The sequence below is a fragment of the Brachionichthys hirsutus genome, chromosome 4 (assembly GCF_040956055.1).
Source record: "Brachionichthys hirsutus isolate HB-005 chromosome 4, CSIRO-AGI_Bhir_v1, whole genome shotgun sequence".
Lineage (NCBI taxonomy): Eukaryota > Metazoa > Chordata > Actinopteri > Lophiiformes > Brachionichthyidae > Brachionichthys > Brachionichthys hirsutus.
In genome coordinates this window covers 4,488,227-4,507,077 of record NC_090900.1, presented here as the reverse complement: position 1 = coordinate 4,507,077, position 18,851 = coordinate 4,488,227, and the positions used below count along the sequence as shown (strand labels likewise).

Sequence of the window (18,851 nt, the reverse complement as noted above, 5' to 3'; positions counted from 1 at the left end):
TAATAAAATGTAAGGCAAAGAGAATTGTCAAGGCATTTCCAAAGCCAGTGTTGCATAGCTAAGGCAGAACTGATTCCAGTGAGTATTCAATAAACTGTGTGTTCAATGCCTTTTAATAAACAGAATACCCACATCCATCGGTCAACGCATCAACATGTAATTTACACATTCATTCTCCCCTCAGCAGTTGAGTTGGTATGTATTTAACATTGTTTTCAAGTCTACAGTTTGGCCAGAGGAACAAATATTAACGTCAGCATTTCTGTTACAGTGGCAAGGACAGAGTATATTAGAACTTTCACCGCTCCTCATGTTTCTACACTTAATCCGCTTTAAAGTGGAATTATATTCAAATCTCTTTTACTGTTATTAAGCATAACATTGAAAAAGAAACATTGTCTCAAAGTCATTGATTGATCTCTACAGGTGTTGAATAAAGTCAACTGGGCTCGCAGGAAAACCTTGAAGATCTACCGTAACCTGGATGACTGAGACTCTCCAACAGCAACATTATCGATTGTTGTGGAAAAAGTGATTAGACATTGATGGCTGCAGACAAATTGTACAGTGATTGTGGTGCATGCGATTTTTACAAAGTCAGAAGAACAATGAGGCTGCTATTGTAAATATATGTATAATGAGTCATATGAGAAGGTGGGGGAGATTGAAAATATCACAGTACCGGTAAGTACTTTGACTCTCAAGGCAAGTGGGGACGATGTGGCGAACCACAAGAGGGAGCCAATCCACGTGACTAAAGGTTTAGTGTTTACGTTGAAGAGTTGAAATCCTGGCGCTTCACCACGCGCCTCAATGGGGCGCATGAAAGGACACCTCCTCTCATCTCTCTGCATCGACCAGGACATTTTCATTTTCAACTAAAAACAAACAAAAAATGTACTATTGGCAAAAAGCCCCCCCCATGCACACACTGGAAACACAATAAAAGTCATTTTAAAGACCATTCCTTTGGTAAATAAATAATTTGGCTTAAGTGCAAATTAAAAGCAACAAAGAACCCCTCTGCAGGTACTCAGGGGAGAAGCTAGGTTAAAGAGGAGCGTTCAACATGCAATGAAAACAGTCTATAGCCCAGTCGTAAGTCTTTTTTTAGTAGTCAAAATTCATGACAGTAGCCCCCTTTATTATTTGTGCTACATCCAAGCTTCAGCGTCCAGGCTCCCCGACTGTCCAGGGAATGGACAATCTTTGTCGCCCATTGCCGGAGAACATGATTGAGGGTGTATCATATCTGTGAAGGCCTGGTGGGGGTTCTTGCATGTGGTTGGACGGCCACGAGACCGCAAGCTCTGTGGAGACAGTGGCGGAGTGTGACATGGGGACAGAGTGCCGTGAGCCTGCTGGTCTCTGTAGCTGAGCAGGGTGGGGATACGGGAGGGGCTGTTTCCTGGTCTGTTGTCGATGCGAGGTGCGATGCTGGCTTTTAGTTTGTCCTTTGCGATAGGTCCTACCTTGTCTCCCTTCTTTTGCGCTTTCTTAGTCTGCATCGCTTCTCCAACTGTGTCCCCATTGGCCACAGGTGAAGATGGTGTGGGGGATTCCGAGTGGGATTCACTCAGGCTGAAGCACATGGAGGAGTTTTCACTTGAAGAATCCTGGAATGAGCAGTCCTCAGAGGGGGGCAGGGGCAAAGGTGACGGACAAGCCTCCGGGGGCGGGAGGTCATCACTACCGTCACTATTTTCTAAGTCAAAAGGTAATTTTGTCTTCTCCAGAGGAATGTCTCCTTCAGATCCCGCGTCCCAACCAAGCTGACTCTGCTGATGCATCATCCCCCTCATGTGAGAAAAACCTCCATGGTCTCCATTCATAGTCCGGCAATGGAGAGTGGGTTGTGAGGCGAACTGCTTCGCTCTGCCTGACTCTGTGTCTCCATCGCTGGGCATGGAAGATGGAGGTTCCTTCTCCTCTACACAGCTGGAGATGGCTGGCAGTTTCTTGAGACCTCCTCCCCAGTGCTCAGGCTCGCCTTGACTGAAGTTGCGAGGTCCTGCAAAATTGTGTCCATAAAGTATGTTTAAGGGGTCATCCAGTGGGAAAAGACAGGGATTTGCTCGCTTGGATTCCCTGAGGTCAGGCAGAGTTCTCGCCTTTGCCCCCACATTCGGCGAAGAGGTGGAGGAATTAGAAGAGGAATAAGCCGAGTCAGTGACATTAGGATCACTTGCTAATGGAATAAAAGCTATTCCAGCTCCTTGCAGGGTAGGTCCTCCTGGGGTGCTAATCCTTCTAGCCTGCTGTGTATTGGCCAGAAACTCAGCCTCAAAGCTGCGGTACATGTCCTGCTCCCTCTGGGGGTCCAGTGTTGGAAGCATCTGGAAGCCAAAACCCAGTCCCTCCTTTTCTGACTCCTGGTGCTCCTTGCCAGAAAAAGTCCTATATTGGCCTTGCCCAATGGAGCGACTGCCTTGCGCTGTGCGAGAGGAGCGGGCAGCATGATGGTAGGGGTTTCGGGGAGATGAGTGTGGTGAACGTCGACCTCCTGAACTGACTGGCGGGAGAAGTCTTCCTTTACCTGTGGAGGGTGAGCGCGGGGCAGGAGGTTTGGGAGTAGCTACACTCTTTTTGCTGGGACTGCTGTTGTTATTCTGGAGGCCTTTAATTGGTGAGTTGGAACACGAGGATGTCTGCCTCTTGGCGAAACCACCACCTACTCTGGGAGACGATGGGGGCAGTTGTTTGGGCCGAAGTTCCTCTCTTCTCTCTGAGGACAAGGTCATAGGGTCTCTGTGGCTGGACGTGGATCCCGTAGTGGTATCACCGGACCGTGTACGACTAGATATCTTACTCTGGCTCTGAGATCGTGGCGCATGGAACCTCTTTGGGCCCTCATTTCCGAGAGAGCGGCCCCTCTCAGTGCGGGATGCTCGTGATCCATCAGAGGAACCTTGTGGTGGGTTGGGTTTTGGAGCGAGTGCAGAACGTTCCCGGGACTGGCTGCGTGCACGGGGAAGTGAGGGGCGGGAGGGAGTCTGATTTCCTGCTCCAGACCGCTCAATCATATGCTTCCCTTCCTTGCGACTGACAAACAGGACAACCTCTGAACCAGATCGCCTCGAGACTCCACCAAGGGCATGCCGTCCCCCTCCTCCACCTCCACCTCCACCCTTAGAGGAGGCTGTGGATGAGTCACTGTCTCCAGACAAACGTCTTGTCAAAGGTAACATTGTCTCCTTATTCCTACAATGGAGAGAAAACAAAAATAAATTGAATCATCTATTGAATCTCTAAAATTAATCATCTTAGAGACTTTTTTTTAACCAAATATAAACACATCCCTCCTCTACACGGCGTCACCACCCCACCCACTAATCAGTGGATGGAGTGGAAGGACAAACTCGAACAGATCTGATTAACCAGATTCATATTTTTAAATGGACCCGGCGGAGGCTTTGCTATTTGATTATACATATAGAATAACATGTTTTCCCCACAGGATTACAAAAATGTTGGACTAAACCTTTAAATTAATCAAAAAAATAAGTGCAAGTTTTTGAATCAATCAATTACGGGTCAGTCAGTTTAGGAAATACAACGTGCTGTGGTCTTGTGTGCCCCCCCGAGTCAGGCTTTGTGCATCACAGAGAGCGGTCATTTGCGTACAAACCTATTGTACCACCTGTTGCCCTACTTCTCGAGTTAGCTGTGAACAGTTGTCTGGGGATAGTTGTCAGATTAGTCTTTATCTGGCCTGGCAGACTGGAAAGGGTGTACCCGACCCACGGAGGGCTAATTTGAATGAGCTGCTGCCTTGACGTCTGGTCTGAGCCATCACTCAGTGCTGAAATAATCCACATCTAATATAGAAGCCAAAGTAAAACCCTGTTCAGATCCAAATTGCATTAAACAACGGCGCCTTCACACTTTGATATATATAAGTAAGACAATCTAAACCCATTACCAGCTTCACGAAGGGCATGAAAAGATTCTACAATCTTAACATCCAATAGGACGAACCAGGTGTAACGTCAGTCGCATGCCATTGCTCTGATGTCAGCAACCTGGCCACTCCTACTTTATACTCGTCTGCTTGTCATGGCTAGAGAAGGAATGCCTGAGCAGCTCACAAAGAACCGCAGCCATCTCTTGGCAATTAATCAATTGTGGACGAATCAAGAAGAAAGGAGAGCGGAGAAAAACCAGAGCTTGGTGAACATGATTAGTTTGTAGCTTGTAGCCACTGGGATATGCTGCAGGTTGGCTGCTGCGGCGGATTTATCTGGCAATGTCACCTGAGATTAGATAAATCTGCTCTGGTCTAATCTGTGGCTTCCCGTCATGTGCATTTGTTGTGTATATTCCCAGTTAATTGTGTGTGTGTGTGTGTGCTTCCGTCTGTTGGTGTGAAGATGAAGAGCAGGCTGCGAAATCTGAGTTGAGTGTTGGCCGCCAGGGAACTGAAACATTTATCTGCACACTAAGACGGACGCACTCGCTCACTCACCTGAGAGGATTAAAATGGCGGGGTTCTGATCTGTCTCGTGGCGGCCGTGGGAGGAGAGTTCGCACGACAGCGGAGTCAAGCTCAATGGAGCCAGAAAGGTTCTGCGAGCGTCCAGGCCGCGTGGAGGAGGAGGCACATGGAGCAGAGGATTGCTCCAAGGAGCGTCTGTCCGGGGGTTTGTGCGGTGCAATTCCATCATTTCGCCAGTTTGGACCTGGGCTGGTGGAGCGGGAGGAGTGGGCACTCGAGGACTTGCTGTGGCCTCCCTGACCTTGGCTGCTGGCTTTAGCCTGGTGGTACCGATGGGCTGAGGGAGCAGGTTTAACTTCTAATCAACATCTACAGACAAGGCCCAGAAATACATCCTACCTAACTAGATGAGTGTCATCAGCAGTAAGAGGTGACATAGTCTCCCCTGAGTCGTAGAGATGGGCTCTACTGATGAACCCACCCCTTAGGGAGAACATTTATAGGGCATGAAAGCCTGCTTCTGTGATCAGTTAATACGCTGATATTCAACACGGCCTCTTTTGATTATAGATGCAACACCAATTATGATTTCAGCTCCAGTCAGCTGTCCGGGCTTGGCCTCGACGTCACCACTTCAGCATTAGTTTGGAGCCGTGGAACAAGAAAGGACGGTCCCACCCACCATTGTAATAAACATGTATGATCTGTGTGCTCAAAATGAGCGCGCACACAGACAGGTTTTGAGAAATGTCCATTTTACAAGCAAGAATGTCCACCTTGTGTTAAGATGAGCACATTTTCAATCATTTTGCAGACGTGTCATTTCCTGGTTTTGTAATTTTGCTTGGATTTCATTTTGCTTGGCTGAAACAATGCTAAATAACATGCAGAAATAAATGCAATCCAGATTTATATGAATTATAGCTCATGGCACATTAGATGTTGAATGATGTCTAATGATGTGTCCAGCCTTAAATGCATTATGAATTCTGGAATACATGAATAAAATGAAGCTGCTTTGTTCCGAGCCGACACGGAGCAGGAAATGACCTCACCAAAAGCAGCACAACGACACGGGTCATGCTTGTCCAAATAGTGCTCCAATGTGTCCCAGCCCCCTCCAACACGCACCATCACGTGGGTACGAAGGACCTGGGGGACAAAGAGAGAAAGCAAGACCTTAACAGATGAAAAGAACACAACACTGAATAAGACCGTTTGATATAAAGCCCTGCGAAAGTCCATAAAGATGCTAATTCCACAAGTGGGGCATCTTATGCAACATCAAGATGCACCCCTCCCTGTGCCCCTACCTTTTCCTCGCCGACAGCTGCTGCTCATTGCCATGCTAACTCGCAGAGTAATAGCATAATAAAGAACACAAAGTACTCTGAAAGCCTCTTTCAGCGGGCTTCCCTGTGTTTTTAGGGGGTATTAGAGGAGAGGGGAGTTGGTGGATATGCCACCTTCTACTCTCTACTGTGTTTTTTGCGGCACATACATCCACAAGATTATGCCAAGGATTCTCGCTGCCGTAGATTGACCCCCCCCCACGAGGGTTGTGTAACAGTGTCTGCCAGCCACATGTAAAGCCATAATGGGCTGGCACAGAGTTTATTCCAGCGAATCACACATGGCTCGGTCTCTGATGGTAGCCAGACAGCGGCTGTAGATTCACACACAAGTCCAGCCTTCTCTCTAACACAGCAAGCTACATGAAATCTGCCGTAACCGCTGATCTGCTTATCGTTATCTGAGAGCAGGCTATAAACTGCTGCCGCTTACAATCCAATGCTCGGGTTGGATGCCATCGCAGGTTTACTATTTGAATATCGCCATTGTGTGTCAGGAAATCAGCGTAACCTCATACGGTGACCTGCATTAATAGAAAACCTCCACAGTAACAGTGTAAAAGGTGCCCTAACAGGAGATTTGCATCGTGCACAAGGTTAAATACACATCTGACTCTCAGATCCTTTGCATTGCCTTTTGTGTGGCGACTATTATAAGTGGTGCTGATGTTGCGCAAATCTCTAGAATGATCCAATCTAATCGTTATTGCTTTGAAACCTTGGAGGCGGATTAGCCGTCTGGGTGGTAAAGGCATCTGGTAAACAAATAGCCTTTATGAACTGAAGAGAGATAATTGCATCACTTTAAAGAGATTGTCAGGGGTATTAAAATGTTAATTGCAGTTATCTCATTAATTCACTTTTATAGTGATCTGACGACAGAGTGCAGTCGCAGAAACAATCAAACCAACATATTAATATAATAGAAACATCTTTAAAAAAAGAAAGGGGGGGGGGGAGCAAATCTATGTAATATTAAGCATCACAACCTTCTTATTTTTCCAATCTAAATTTGTAGGACATGTAATGATCAAAACTACAGTAAAATGTGTACGTCTCTGTTTCAATGCATTTTACACCAGTTGTTTAGTCGCCCAAAAAGCTTATTACATACGTTATTAAATTTGTTATATTTTATGCATACATTGCCAGTGCTGCTGAGGAGTGTGCTTAGGCCTTAAGCACGTCATGTGACCACGTTCCAGTGTAAGATGTGTGGCCTAGCTTCATAATTTCCCAACAACGTAGCGGATATCAAACTATCAAAACCAGGATAGAAGGACCCAATCCCTGTTTCTATAGCAACAATGAACAAAGAGACTTCTTGTTATTATAGCAGGGGTATGTAGAGCAAATTTCTTCTTGAGCACCCCCCCCCCCCCCCTGCCCTGCAATTCATGTGGCCCCTTCACAAGTTTAGCTTCTCTACTCCAGCCACTGTTCAGTCCGGGATCATTGTCAGAGCGTTGGCAACTGAATGAAGCTTGTTGACATTCAAAGTGTTTAAGAAGTGATCCCCCCCCCCCTCAAGAATAGGGGAAGTGCTGTGGCTGCACTTCTCGGCATCGGGGCAAATGTGCAGTCCCTGTCATCGTTTACAGGAGTCAGTGCAAACATGGCAGAGACTGTGTGAAGAGGGCTGATCTAATTAATCGGAGGCTCAAACAGTCACACGCCGCAAACACGGGGAAAGAAGCCTGTTACATTCAAACCAAAGGTCAGAGAGAGTGGGAAAGGTCAGAAAAGTGTCACGTTGCTTTAATCCACCTAAACAGGCAGAGGTTTAACTATTGGGAGAGAATTAAAGGGTCTTTTCTTGTTTCTTTACGCCATCTCATTTCCATCCGTTTAGCATAAACTACTTGATGAAGCTTGGAGGAAGAGTGGGACCACTGACAATCGCGGTGGAACCAGATAGAGAACAGGAATCCATTATTATTAGTATTATATTATTATTTGTCTTCAACTGAAGTGGAGTAAAACAGAGTACATGTGTGTAAATGAGAAGGTCCCCGGGGGAACAGTGGGGTTACAAGGAATATACGTGAAGAAGGTAGAGGACTTCAGGTACCTCGGGTCAACAGTGCAGAGTGATGGAGAGAATGTGGAAAGGAGGTGAAGAATCGTGGGCAGGCAGGCAGGCTGGAGGAAAGTAGCAGGTGTGCTCTGTGAGAGGAGAGTGTCAGCTAGGATGAAGGGGAAGGTCTACAAGACAGTGGTGAGGACAGCCATGATGGACGGCTTAGAGACGGTGTCTCTGAGGGAAAGACAGGAGGCAGAGCTAGAAGTGGAGGAGATGAAGATGAAGATGCTGAGGTTCTCCTTGGGAGTGACCAGGTTGGATAGGATTAGAACTGAGACAATAAGAGGGACAGTGAAGGTTAGACGTTTTGGAGACGAGGTCAGAGAGGCCAGACTTCGATGGTTTGGACGTGTCCAGAGGAGAGACGGGGACTATATCGGTAGAAGGATGCTGAGGATGGAACTGCCAGGGAACAGGGCTAGAGGTCGACCCAGGAGGAGACACATGGAAGTAGTGAGGGAGGACATGAGAGTGGCTGGTGTTGGGGAGGACGATGCAAAGGACAGGGTGAAGCGGAGAACGTTGATTTGCTGTGGCGACCTCTGACGGGACAAGCCGAAAGTACAGTAGTCGTCTTCAACTGAACCCTGAACATCATTTTGTTGGTGCACGTGTCTTGTTGGAATTTGGATTAGAACTGATTGTTATTCCTGGGCGGAGGAATGAGCTCAACCGAGTGACCTTCTAGTTTTGTTTTGAGTCTTTTAATAAGTGGTAAAATAATTAGTATCAATCAGTATTTATTTTTTTCTAATGTCACATGCAGTGTGTTTGTTTTGAGTGAAGGAGTCTCACAAAGAAAAGGGGGAGGGTGATTCTTTGTTTGGATTGAAAGGCAAGGACACATAAGAAAGGACCGCAGGCTGGAATCAATCCAAACCAGCCTCTGCATGTGGGGCGGCGCTCTCCTGTCATGCATGCAAGCCAGACAGACATCAGATGCAAATGCCAGACAGCTTGGAAAGCCAGTGAGATTTGAATTTAACTGGGATTCCCTGACACCTAAACCAACCACCCTCCCCAGTCCTCTGAGGCCTGATGTGGGAACAGCTGCAGCTCTCAAAGTGAAATTGAGACAAATAGGCGAGTGGAAATGGGCTAAAGTCAAAATAAGAGCTGGCTAAGGAAATGACCTAAAGTTCTAAATGTGGAAAAGAGTGCAATTTGGGAGTGGGCGAGACGAATGCACTTCTGATTACTAGGACAAAAACAAACGCACGATCTCACAAGTATTTCAGGTTTCATGGAGCTTGGATGCATCCACGGAGCAGTAATGTAACTATTGCTCCATTATCTCGTTCTCGTGTAAACAACATGCAACGGCATCTGGCAGCACCTTATGGCTCCATGCAGTGGCTGCAGGCGTCAGTCCTCTTTGCTACAAGTGGGTGCCGGCATCGTGCGTACGCTGCAGATTCAGATTCATCACAATTTAGGTCTGCTTGCTACGAAAACCTGGCAACATGGATTTAAAAAGAAAAAAGCAACAACTCTGCGGGGGGGGGGGGGGAGATTTTGTTCATGAAGGCGATTCACTTCTGCGTCTGTGCCGCATTTTGACTGACAATGACCACACAGATACCAAATAATAACAACGGTGTTGAGGACCTACCCTTATGAAGATCAACGCACTGGAGTCTCCCACTTTGTACTTCCCCTCTGAAACCTTGATCATGGGAAACTGAGCCGGACAGGAACACTGGCCCAGAATCTCACGCACCTGAGGACAGCAGAGCAGAGCAGGTTAACGCGAGCAGATCGACACCGCAAACACACCAGAGTCAGAATTCCTGTTGTTGCAGGTCAGGACCATCGCGTGAGGTCATGTTTGAACCCGTATCTGTAGCCCTGCTGGCCCTGAGTGTAAACAACCCAATGATACGCTTTGATGGAGGGACCAATCAGCTGCCTCAGCAGCCTGATCATACGAGGATGTCTGACTTATCTCTCTCCAAGGGCGACGGAGTTACCCCGCCCAGCTCTCTTACCACATTAAAAGCCCTGCTTCATCTAACTAAAGTATTTTGGCAATTTAGTTTGCCACTAAGTATCACAAAAACATGCACGGGGTGCATGTTAACGAATACTCCCTCTCCGGCTGTTGCATGACTATGCTTCTGGTTGTAACACAAAGTGAGAGGAAAAGGAGAGCGGCGGCGGTGATGTCAGCGGGCCTTACGCTGCCAGCTGGGTTTTGAATGAAGGGGGTTGCAGCCGATGCCCTTGCTGTGGTTGGGGGGGGGGGTGCTTATTAGGCAACCGGAGTCAGACACAACTGCAGGGTGGAGCGAGCTCCGCCTGTGTATAATGTCGGTCTGTGCTTTTTGCTTGCCGTCTCTCTGAGACAAAAGGCGTCGGCACGGGAAGGGAAGGAAAGCTGTGTGAAAGGATAACGGCTCCAAGACTGGCCATTCAGGGGCGCCGTGGTGAAAGTGAGGCGTGCATTTTATTGCTGTTTGAGGAGTAATGTTTAAGGAGGTGAAACCCCCACCCGTGCTGCACAGGTCGGTGCTGCGGGTGGGAGCGGGTTGGCCTTGAACACAACATTATGTTGCTTTTTGAAGATGAAGGAAACTCCTTGTTATTCTCTTCACCCGTCTTTCCGCAGAGATCAGAGCTAATCCTCAGCGCCTCACCTGCTCTTCTCTTTCTCATCTTCTTTGCTGCCTTGTTGTCTCCTGCATCGTCCTTTTATTTTTAGCTCTTACACTCGCTGACCGGTCCTAAATTTGGCTTTGCTTTCTTTTTTTCCTCTCTCGCTTGCCTTTCTTGCTCCCCTCCTCTTTCTCTCCACTCTGTCACTTCCATCGTTCGTTCTGTAAGAAGGTGGACGAGTTCCGCCTGGAAAAACCCCAGATGGTGAGTTCATGGAAAGATTACGACAGACACACACATAGCCTTTCCCTTCCCTTTATAACTGTTAACTACAGTTATAAAGCACTGACATTTGAACTATTCACTCTGTGGATGCCTCGGCATGAAATGTGCGCACTTCCCACATCTTCACTGTGCCAACAACGGATGAGCTCAGACGCACCGAAAGGCAAAACACACACAAGAGTGAGATCGAAGGGGAGGAGAGAGAGAGAGAGAGAGAGAGAGAGCGACACGCTAACGCAGGAAACATGCAGCAGTGGAGCTGGAGCACTGAGAAACCCTCTCGGGGATGAATCATGGATGCAAGCTGGTCAAACGAGAGACCCTTTCAACAAGCGCTGCAGATGTTTGAGATTGAAAAAAAGAGAAAGAGTAACTGAGCAGACGACAACACGCCCCTGTAGACTCCCAATCGGCTGAATCTATCTGAAGACAGGAATGCAGAGATTGTTTCATGTCGATGCGTGAGTTCAATGTGCGAGAAGGTTTACAGCACATGTGGCTTTAATGACGGTCGTATCTGCTCGGGCGTGAGCCAGCAGCCTCTCCGTTGGCTTCCCTTCCTGACCTGCAAGCATTTGAAGGGACACTCATGGAAGAGATAAGCTGAGACGGAGGGCTGAGCCGACTCTGGGGACGGAGGGAGGAAATAGGAGGGGAGAGATTTTATCCCCCCCCATTTTCTTCACTGATTTGAAAAGTGGTCCACCATACAAGATTAAGATTAAGACGGCTGCTAAACGTAACGAGCTAATCACCGATGTCGCATTACTTTGGCTTATTTTGCTGATGATTTTGAACTCTTTGGTTGTTATTGCGTGAAAAGATGAATTATCCCTCTGGTTTGTTGCAATTCAGGTTATGTTATGCTGATGTAATGTTTGTCACTTGTCAATACTGTACCGGCCACGCAGTTTACCCTGGTGGAGTCATCAAACAAAGGCGTGCTGGTCCTTTAGCCTGTGGATAAGTACCTCCACACGTCAGCAATAAAAGCAGAATATTACAATAAGTCACGCTGCAGGAACTTACATGAGGGTGTTTGCTGACCTGACCCAGTTTGTCGGGTTTGCAACAGGATATGTGTCAGTTTGCCAAAGGTAAAGAGAATTGGGAGGATCAAAGTGCCACATTGAAAATACACCACTTTCAAGGTGTGTTTTAAGCATGCCGAGAACCCTGACGGAGCTTATCATTTCCCCGTCTCAACCCGAGGAGTTCCTGTCATGACTGGAAGCCTCCAAAGATTTGCACAGAGACAAGAGCGGTATGCCACTGCAGAGCCTGTGAGGACGGAGAGGTTCCGGCTTCACTGCGTTCCTAAGGCCTCGGAATGGAACAGGAAATAGGTTCGACTATCTACCAAACAACTGGTAACACAGCCTGTATATAAACGACTCCTCTGGGGTTACGTATGCAATGTCTCAGAAACACAGCCTCCTTTGCACACATGATATGGCGATTATGTTGATTCAATTAAGTCATATGGTTGCACGATGAGTGCAAACAAATAAAGCATTTAGGCCGGAGCTTTATGTGTTGCTTTTATTCCTGGCTGAAGAGAGACGATATCACTCTTCATCTTCCTCAAATGTAGCATAGCACTAACAACGGATGGAGGATAGACAGACGGGTGGTGGGGGGGGGGGGGGCGGCAGTAACCCCTTTGTCTTCAGGTATTCTAGAACCTGTATTCCGTGCTTTCAAAGATTTAATCATACTTGCTCCAAGCCAGGCCTCAGACACCGACAATCGATGCTTATCATCCGTCAACATGTCAAATAGCCCACTGGGGGGGGGGGGGGGGGGGGGGGGGGGGGTTATAGGAATCTAATGGACCACAGTGCAATCGCCCAGTGTATGAAGTTAAATATCAGACCACTGTCTAATTCATTCACTGGTTTGTTTGGATGTGGATCAAGAACACGCAACACTCCGGCAGTGACGGTGGGAGGACCTGATGATCGTCTAGAAACCAACACGAAGAGGCTAAACTCACATTGAACTCTGGTTCCTCTGGGTTTTAATAGATTTAACCGCTTCAGGGCAACAAATAAAAAACGGGAGGGAGAAACGCTGATGGATGGCAGGCTGTCTCAGCAAAGTGCACGAGTGTGATCTAAAGCAAAGCATGGTGACCTACTTTTCTCTTTCTCTCCAGCTCACTTTTACTGTAGCTCTCCCTCCCAGTCAGGTTTAACAGAGTGTACAGTAAAGTTACCCTAGGCACAATATATCTGTTTCTCCTCAGCGTTTTCAGGGAATTGGACCATGAGGGTGACGGAGCAGACTGTCCATACAGGCGTTTCATCCCATCTGCTCCGCTGGTGTCTTCAAGACTTCGATTGAGATGTCAGCCTTTATTACACAGCCATCAACGGTCTGATCGTATCTTCCTCTTCAGTGCCACCAACAAAACATGCTGTTATGCTCCTGTCGGAGTTGGGGGTGGGGTGGGGGGAATGCTCGCAGACGTATGAACTGAACAGGGGCTGAATGTTGAAGCCTGGGGCGAGAAAAGACATGAAGCAGTTTAAATGTGGCTGAGCATGAAGAAGGAAAGACGCGAATGGAGGAACACGAGCAAGCTTGTGATCAGAAGTACTGCTGGGATGTCCGTGCATGCAGGAAACATAGGAACGATTACAGAGAGCATTAAGGCATCATGGAAATGAACGAGGTTTGTGCAGCGCTGTGTGTGTTTTCACAGCTAAGCCCGAGGCGCCTAATTGCAAAATCTAGAAATTACACAAAAAAAATAATTTGTTGTTTGCAGATGACCATCTGATTGCAATTTGGAGAAGAATACAGGTTCAATTGAAGTCTCTGTCATAATCCCTGCTGTGTTCTGGGTGAGAGCAATCCCACTATTGCAAAGGATGAACCTTTACGTTGACGTACAGCAGACTCACAAACCGGCGGTCATTCGTACCACCTCACTGGAAAAGCACCGAGAAGGAGTTGGGGAAAAAAAGGAACATTTATTAGTAACTCAAACAATGATGAAGGAAATGAAACGCTGGTCACTTCCCTAACGTCATAGTGGAGCTGTTCCACCTCCACGGTTTGATGAGTAACGACAGGGGAGGGGATGGGGGGGGGGGGGGTGACGTGTTGTAACCATGAACGTTAACTGATTAGACATCAGCCTTCTGAACAATCAATACCCTTTGTCAGGAAATGTGACACATCAGCTGTTTGCATGAAGAGTCAGAAGTTTGATGACTCAACTTCATCTTACATAAGACAGGTGTCGACCTGCCATGACGGAGAATATTTGGTGCTAATTTTTACTGAGATTAGTAAACTGATTAGAACCGCTGACTGTAATCCGATTACCGCTACGCTTCGCATCGTCTCGCTCAACTCAAAAAGAAGATTTTCTTAATCGTCCAACGCGCATCTGCCAAAAGCACAAATCTCATTGAGAGACATAAAACAAATACTACCTGTAAAGAAAGGTGCATATCAAAATGTAGCGTTTGTCTGGCATGCGATTCCTGATTTATTCATAAAGAGAATAATACATTTAATTGATCTCTTCCACAAACTGCACGATAAACTTGTACAGGCATGAAATACTTATTGGTTGTGCAACAAACCAGCCAACAAGTAAATAATGAAAATCAGCATCTAAGGAGGAAAATGAAAAGAACGATTGTCACTTGAGAAGCGACGAAGCATCACGTGAAATCGATCATTGGTGAAACGGGAGAGTCGCCTCTTCCTGCCTGAGAGCAGCAGACATGCCGTCTGCCGTCAGAGCTGTGGACCAGCGACCCTCCAACACGGCCCCTCTCTGTCCCTGTCCAGATAATAACGTCTAAAAGCAACGACGCTACCAGCAAAAAATGAGACATGAAAGCCAAAAAAGAAACACAAAGACAAGCGCACATCAGAACGAAGAGACGCTCAGTGCCTTGCGACAAGAACTGAGGGCCTGTCCCGCACAGCTAACATGCAAGCCGTTGGTTGGATGACAGATTAAAAAGGCGGACACGTGCTCTCCTTTCTTGTGATATCTAAATTCCTAAAATGTGACCAGTTATGATAGTCATATGAGCGAGGGTGTGCAGAGCCAGACAGTCTCCTCGTGCTCTCCTATTTCTGTCCGACATCACACTGGATCTGCCCCCCCCCGATGTAAACCCATCGATGTAAAAGCATCGACTCCTCCGACCGCATGTTCCGCTGGCTGCTCTGTCTCCTCTGCCGTGACCAGATCTCTCGTGTGTGGCGGACGGGATCAAAGGTCAGGCTGAATTCCAGGTGGAGTCGGTACATGCGTTCGAACCAAACCGCTAAAGTGGGGGTTCAGTAGTGTTTGTAAAGGAGCTGCGTTAGAACCAAACCATTAAAGTGGGGGTTCAGTAGTGTTTCTAAAGGAGCTGCGTTGGAACCAAACCGCTAAAGTGGGGGTTCAGTAGTGTTTGTAAAGGAGCTGCGTTGGAACCAAACCGCTAAAGTGGGGGTTCAGTAGTGTTTGTAAAGGAGCTGCGTTAGAACCAAACCGCTAAAGTGGGGGTTCAGTAGTGTTTGTAAAGGAGCTGCGTTAAAACCAAACCGCTAAAGTGGGGGTTCAGTAGTGTTTGTAAAGGAGCTGCGTTAGAACCAAACCGCTAAAGTGGGGGTTCAGTCGTGCTTGTAAAGGAGCTGCGTTAGAACCAAACCGCTAAAGTGGGGGTTCAGTAGTGTTTCTAAAGGAGCTGCAGAAGCACGATTAGATTTATCCTCACCTGAAGAGCAAAAGAAAGGAGCCGATGACGACTTAAGAAAACACTTTTCAGTCTCTGACCACTGAGCTGACTGTCCAAAGCTCCTCTTGCACAATGCATGAACGTGTGTGTGTGTGTGTGTGTGTGTCAAACACACACTGACCCTCCACAGGTAAGGGTGAATTGATCAGCACAAGAACACATTGATTCATGCACACACCCACACCCCAGGGGATCTATAGGCGCCGGTTTCTTTGACATGTCTCTGCTCTTCCATCAACGGCTGCAAGCACCTCAGAGATCCGATATATTATTTATATATATATATATATATATATATATATATAAATATATATATGAGGCCTGCATGACGTGTAGTGATGATTAAAAAAGTTCATTACACAAGTACAAGAAGACCTGCAGGAATCACAAAGCAGCTACGACACACTCGGGTTTCTATAATTTGGGTTATTCATTCATTAATTTTCCAAATGCTTTGTCCGGGTCTAACCGGAGCCTATCTCAGCAGTCAATGGGCAAGAGGGCGGGGTCCAGGTACACCCTGGACAAGCCGCCAGCCACACACTCACAATGCAGCCGGAGGACCTGGACAGAACCCACGCAGACACGGGAAGAACATGCAGAAGGAAGGCCACAAGCCAGATTCGAACCCGCGACCTCCTTTACTGCGAGGCAACGGCGCTTACCACTGCGCGCACCTACAGGGTTAAATCAGCACCACATGCGCTCAGCGGGCCGTGTTATTGTTCAGCAACTCACCAATTCATCCAAATTACGCATGTCACACAAAACTCTCTTCTGCTGCCAGACGAACGGTTCTGGGTCCGGCTCGTCCGCGTCCGCGTCCGCGTCCACGTCCGCGTCCTCCGCGCTCTTACTGCTCTCCTTCCGACCGCAGCGCCTGCTGGGCGGGCTCTGCTCGGGCGGTTCGGCCAGCAGGCTTTCCTGGTCCCGGATCTCCTCTTCGATCTCCTCCTCCAGCTGGATCAGCATGGGGGCCAGCATGCCGAACTTGGACCCGCGTCTCGCCACCTCGAGGAGGCACAGGACGAAGTTCTTCTCGTTGCATCGCTCCACCAGGTCGTTGGTCTCGAACATGAGGACGTCCTTGATCCAGAGCTCCTGCCGGCACCAGCTGATGAAGTTGGACACGTTGTCCCGAGCCAGGAACGAGCCGGGGACAACGTTGCGCGACTGGAAGACGACGTCTTTGGACGGCACCTGCATGGACCGCGCCGCCTCCGGCCGGTCCGACTGGAAGTCTTGCGCGGCGCGGTTGACGTGGTTGGCGTGCCGGCAGAGCGCACAGCCCGTGCCCAGCCCGTCCATGAAGGTGTCCGCGGAGACGTCCAGCTCGTACAGGGTGTTCAGCCACTCCGCCAGGTCCTCCTTCATGGCGTACAGGTACTCCTCGCTGGAGCGGAAGGGCCGGATGCTCTTGGAGGCGGACGACTGGATGTTGCTCTGATCAGCCATTTTATATCTTTAATTAAAGTCTACTTGATTGTATCCGATTTGTCTCATCGCGCACGATCGCGCTCCGACGCGCTCACCCCCCCACTGACGCGGCCCGCGGTGACGCGCCCCATGCCGACCCGCCGGTTGCGGCGTCCTACCGGAGCTCCTCCCTTCAGGGCGCGCATCGGGACGTGGAGCGATCTTGGCGCATGGATGCCGTTTTCAGGGGTGCCTCTGTGGAAGTGGGGGTTTTCTTATGAAGAGCGCGGAGCAGGTCCCGGGGACGTCGACGGACCATCCACGCGACGCGTTTAATCCACTCCGTGGCCCACAAAGATCCACGCGCCTCGGCTCCGCGTGGATGGAACCACGGCCACTGTGCGCGGCACCGAGCCCGCAGCTAGGCCCGCCTCCCGAACCGAACGTGGTGACCTGTTGGATCTCAGACCGGCAGAGCGACTCGGTGGCGCATCCCATAATGAGGGATCAACGCACGCAGTGGAAGAAAACTTAACCCCATGTTCGCCGGCACAGCTGCGCGCATCCAGTCTGCTTTCAATGATGCCGGTTTCGTGTCGAAGCAGGGGCGGTCGCTGGAAATCAACCTCTGCTGGAGGCTCGCCCCCCCCCCTCACGTTTGCGTGCGTGCGTGCGTGCATGATACGAGCTACAGTTTACTGCCATTGCACAAACAGCTTCTGGTGAAGGTAAATATGTAGAAGTAGTAATATGTGACAAAAAAAAAACATTTTTATAAAACTTGTGTGAGGGGTGAAAAGGTTATTCTTATGCATTTCAAATAACATGACATTTTATCTCAACTAATATTCTAAGAAAAAAAATGAACCTGGATTAATCTTCAAAATTATACCACTTCACTTCACTTCAGCAGCATAATTGGATGCTGTAATAAACCTAGTTGACATCTGGACATTGTGGTTTCACAAAATAATGTTTTATTTATACCCAACTGTGTGTTAAACACCAGGACTTTTCACTGGGCCCTTCTCTGCCGGGCCACCTGGTGTGTGACTGTTTGAATTTAAGCAAAGCCCATCGACTCAGAGGGAGGCTTGTTTTCATTAAAAAAAAAAGAGGGATGTGTCTGTTTAAGAAAGAGAGAGAAGGTGGGGGTTGATGAGATCATTTTCTGGACTGAATGAATCGGCATTAAAAAGAGGGTGAGAGAGCGAGGGAGAGAATCCAGCGGTCTGTTGCTCTGCCTGAACGACTGGCCACAGCAAACGAGAAGTACTTCAAGATGTCAGCTGTGACAGGGTGTCCCCCGAGGGACCGATGTTGGACCACTTCTAATGCACACAGCTGTGAATGGGTTTGAGTGGAGGCAGAACGAGCAGAGCGGCCCCCCCGAGGTGAGTCTTTCTGTCCCGGGCTGAAGACACCTCAGTTTTAAGCCTGTGGGCTCTGATGGAAAGCGTGTCGGCATGTAGAAACACACAGATGCGTTTCCCCACTGTCACAGCACAAACCAAGTTTGAGATAAATTTAAACTGCTGAATGAAAAATACTCCAAATGAATTTTATCACCAAGTGATGTTGGCAGAATCCAGCAGGTGGCATTATCCTATGTAACCAAATAGGGATTACCTAAAGGGAAATAAACAGCTGTATGAAGCTCATACAAGACACATTTGCCAGATGTAAGAAACAAACATCTGTTATTTATAAAACGCTTAACTCAGCCTGATACATACAAACTAGCTTATGCTATCCACTAGTTAGGAAACACATTCATGTTGGTTTAGGCCTGACAGAGCTATTTCGCTATCTCACATAATAAGATGGCATTAAAACTATACCAACATTAAAATAATACAGGATGACAAAATTAGTAATGTTTTATGTGCCAGAATGCTGCAGGCACAATTGTCTGCCATGTATGTTTCTAA

The 18,851-nt window shown here is 48.0% G+C and overlaps 1 protein-coding gene across 1 annotated transcript; it reads right to left on the bottom strand.

The window, feature by feature from the left end:
- Positions 1 to 1,154: 1,154 nt before the first annotated feature.
- Positions 1,155 to 16,959, bottom strand: gas2l1 (growth arrest-specific 2 like 1). Its single transcript, XM_068738823.1, has 5 exons — positions 16,243 to 16,959; positions 9,483 to 9,590; positions 5,491 to 5,587; positions 4,466 to 4,772; positions 1,155 to 3,201 (listed from the first exon to the last, which is right to left on the bottom strand). The coding sequence occupies exons 1-5, from the start codon at positions 16,957 to 16,959 to the stop codon at positions 1,155 to 1,157; spliced, it is 3,276 nt and encodes a 1,091-aa protein (XP_068594924.1).
- Between the last annotated feature and the right edge of the window lie 1,892 nt (positions 16,960 to 18,851).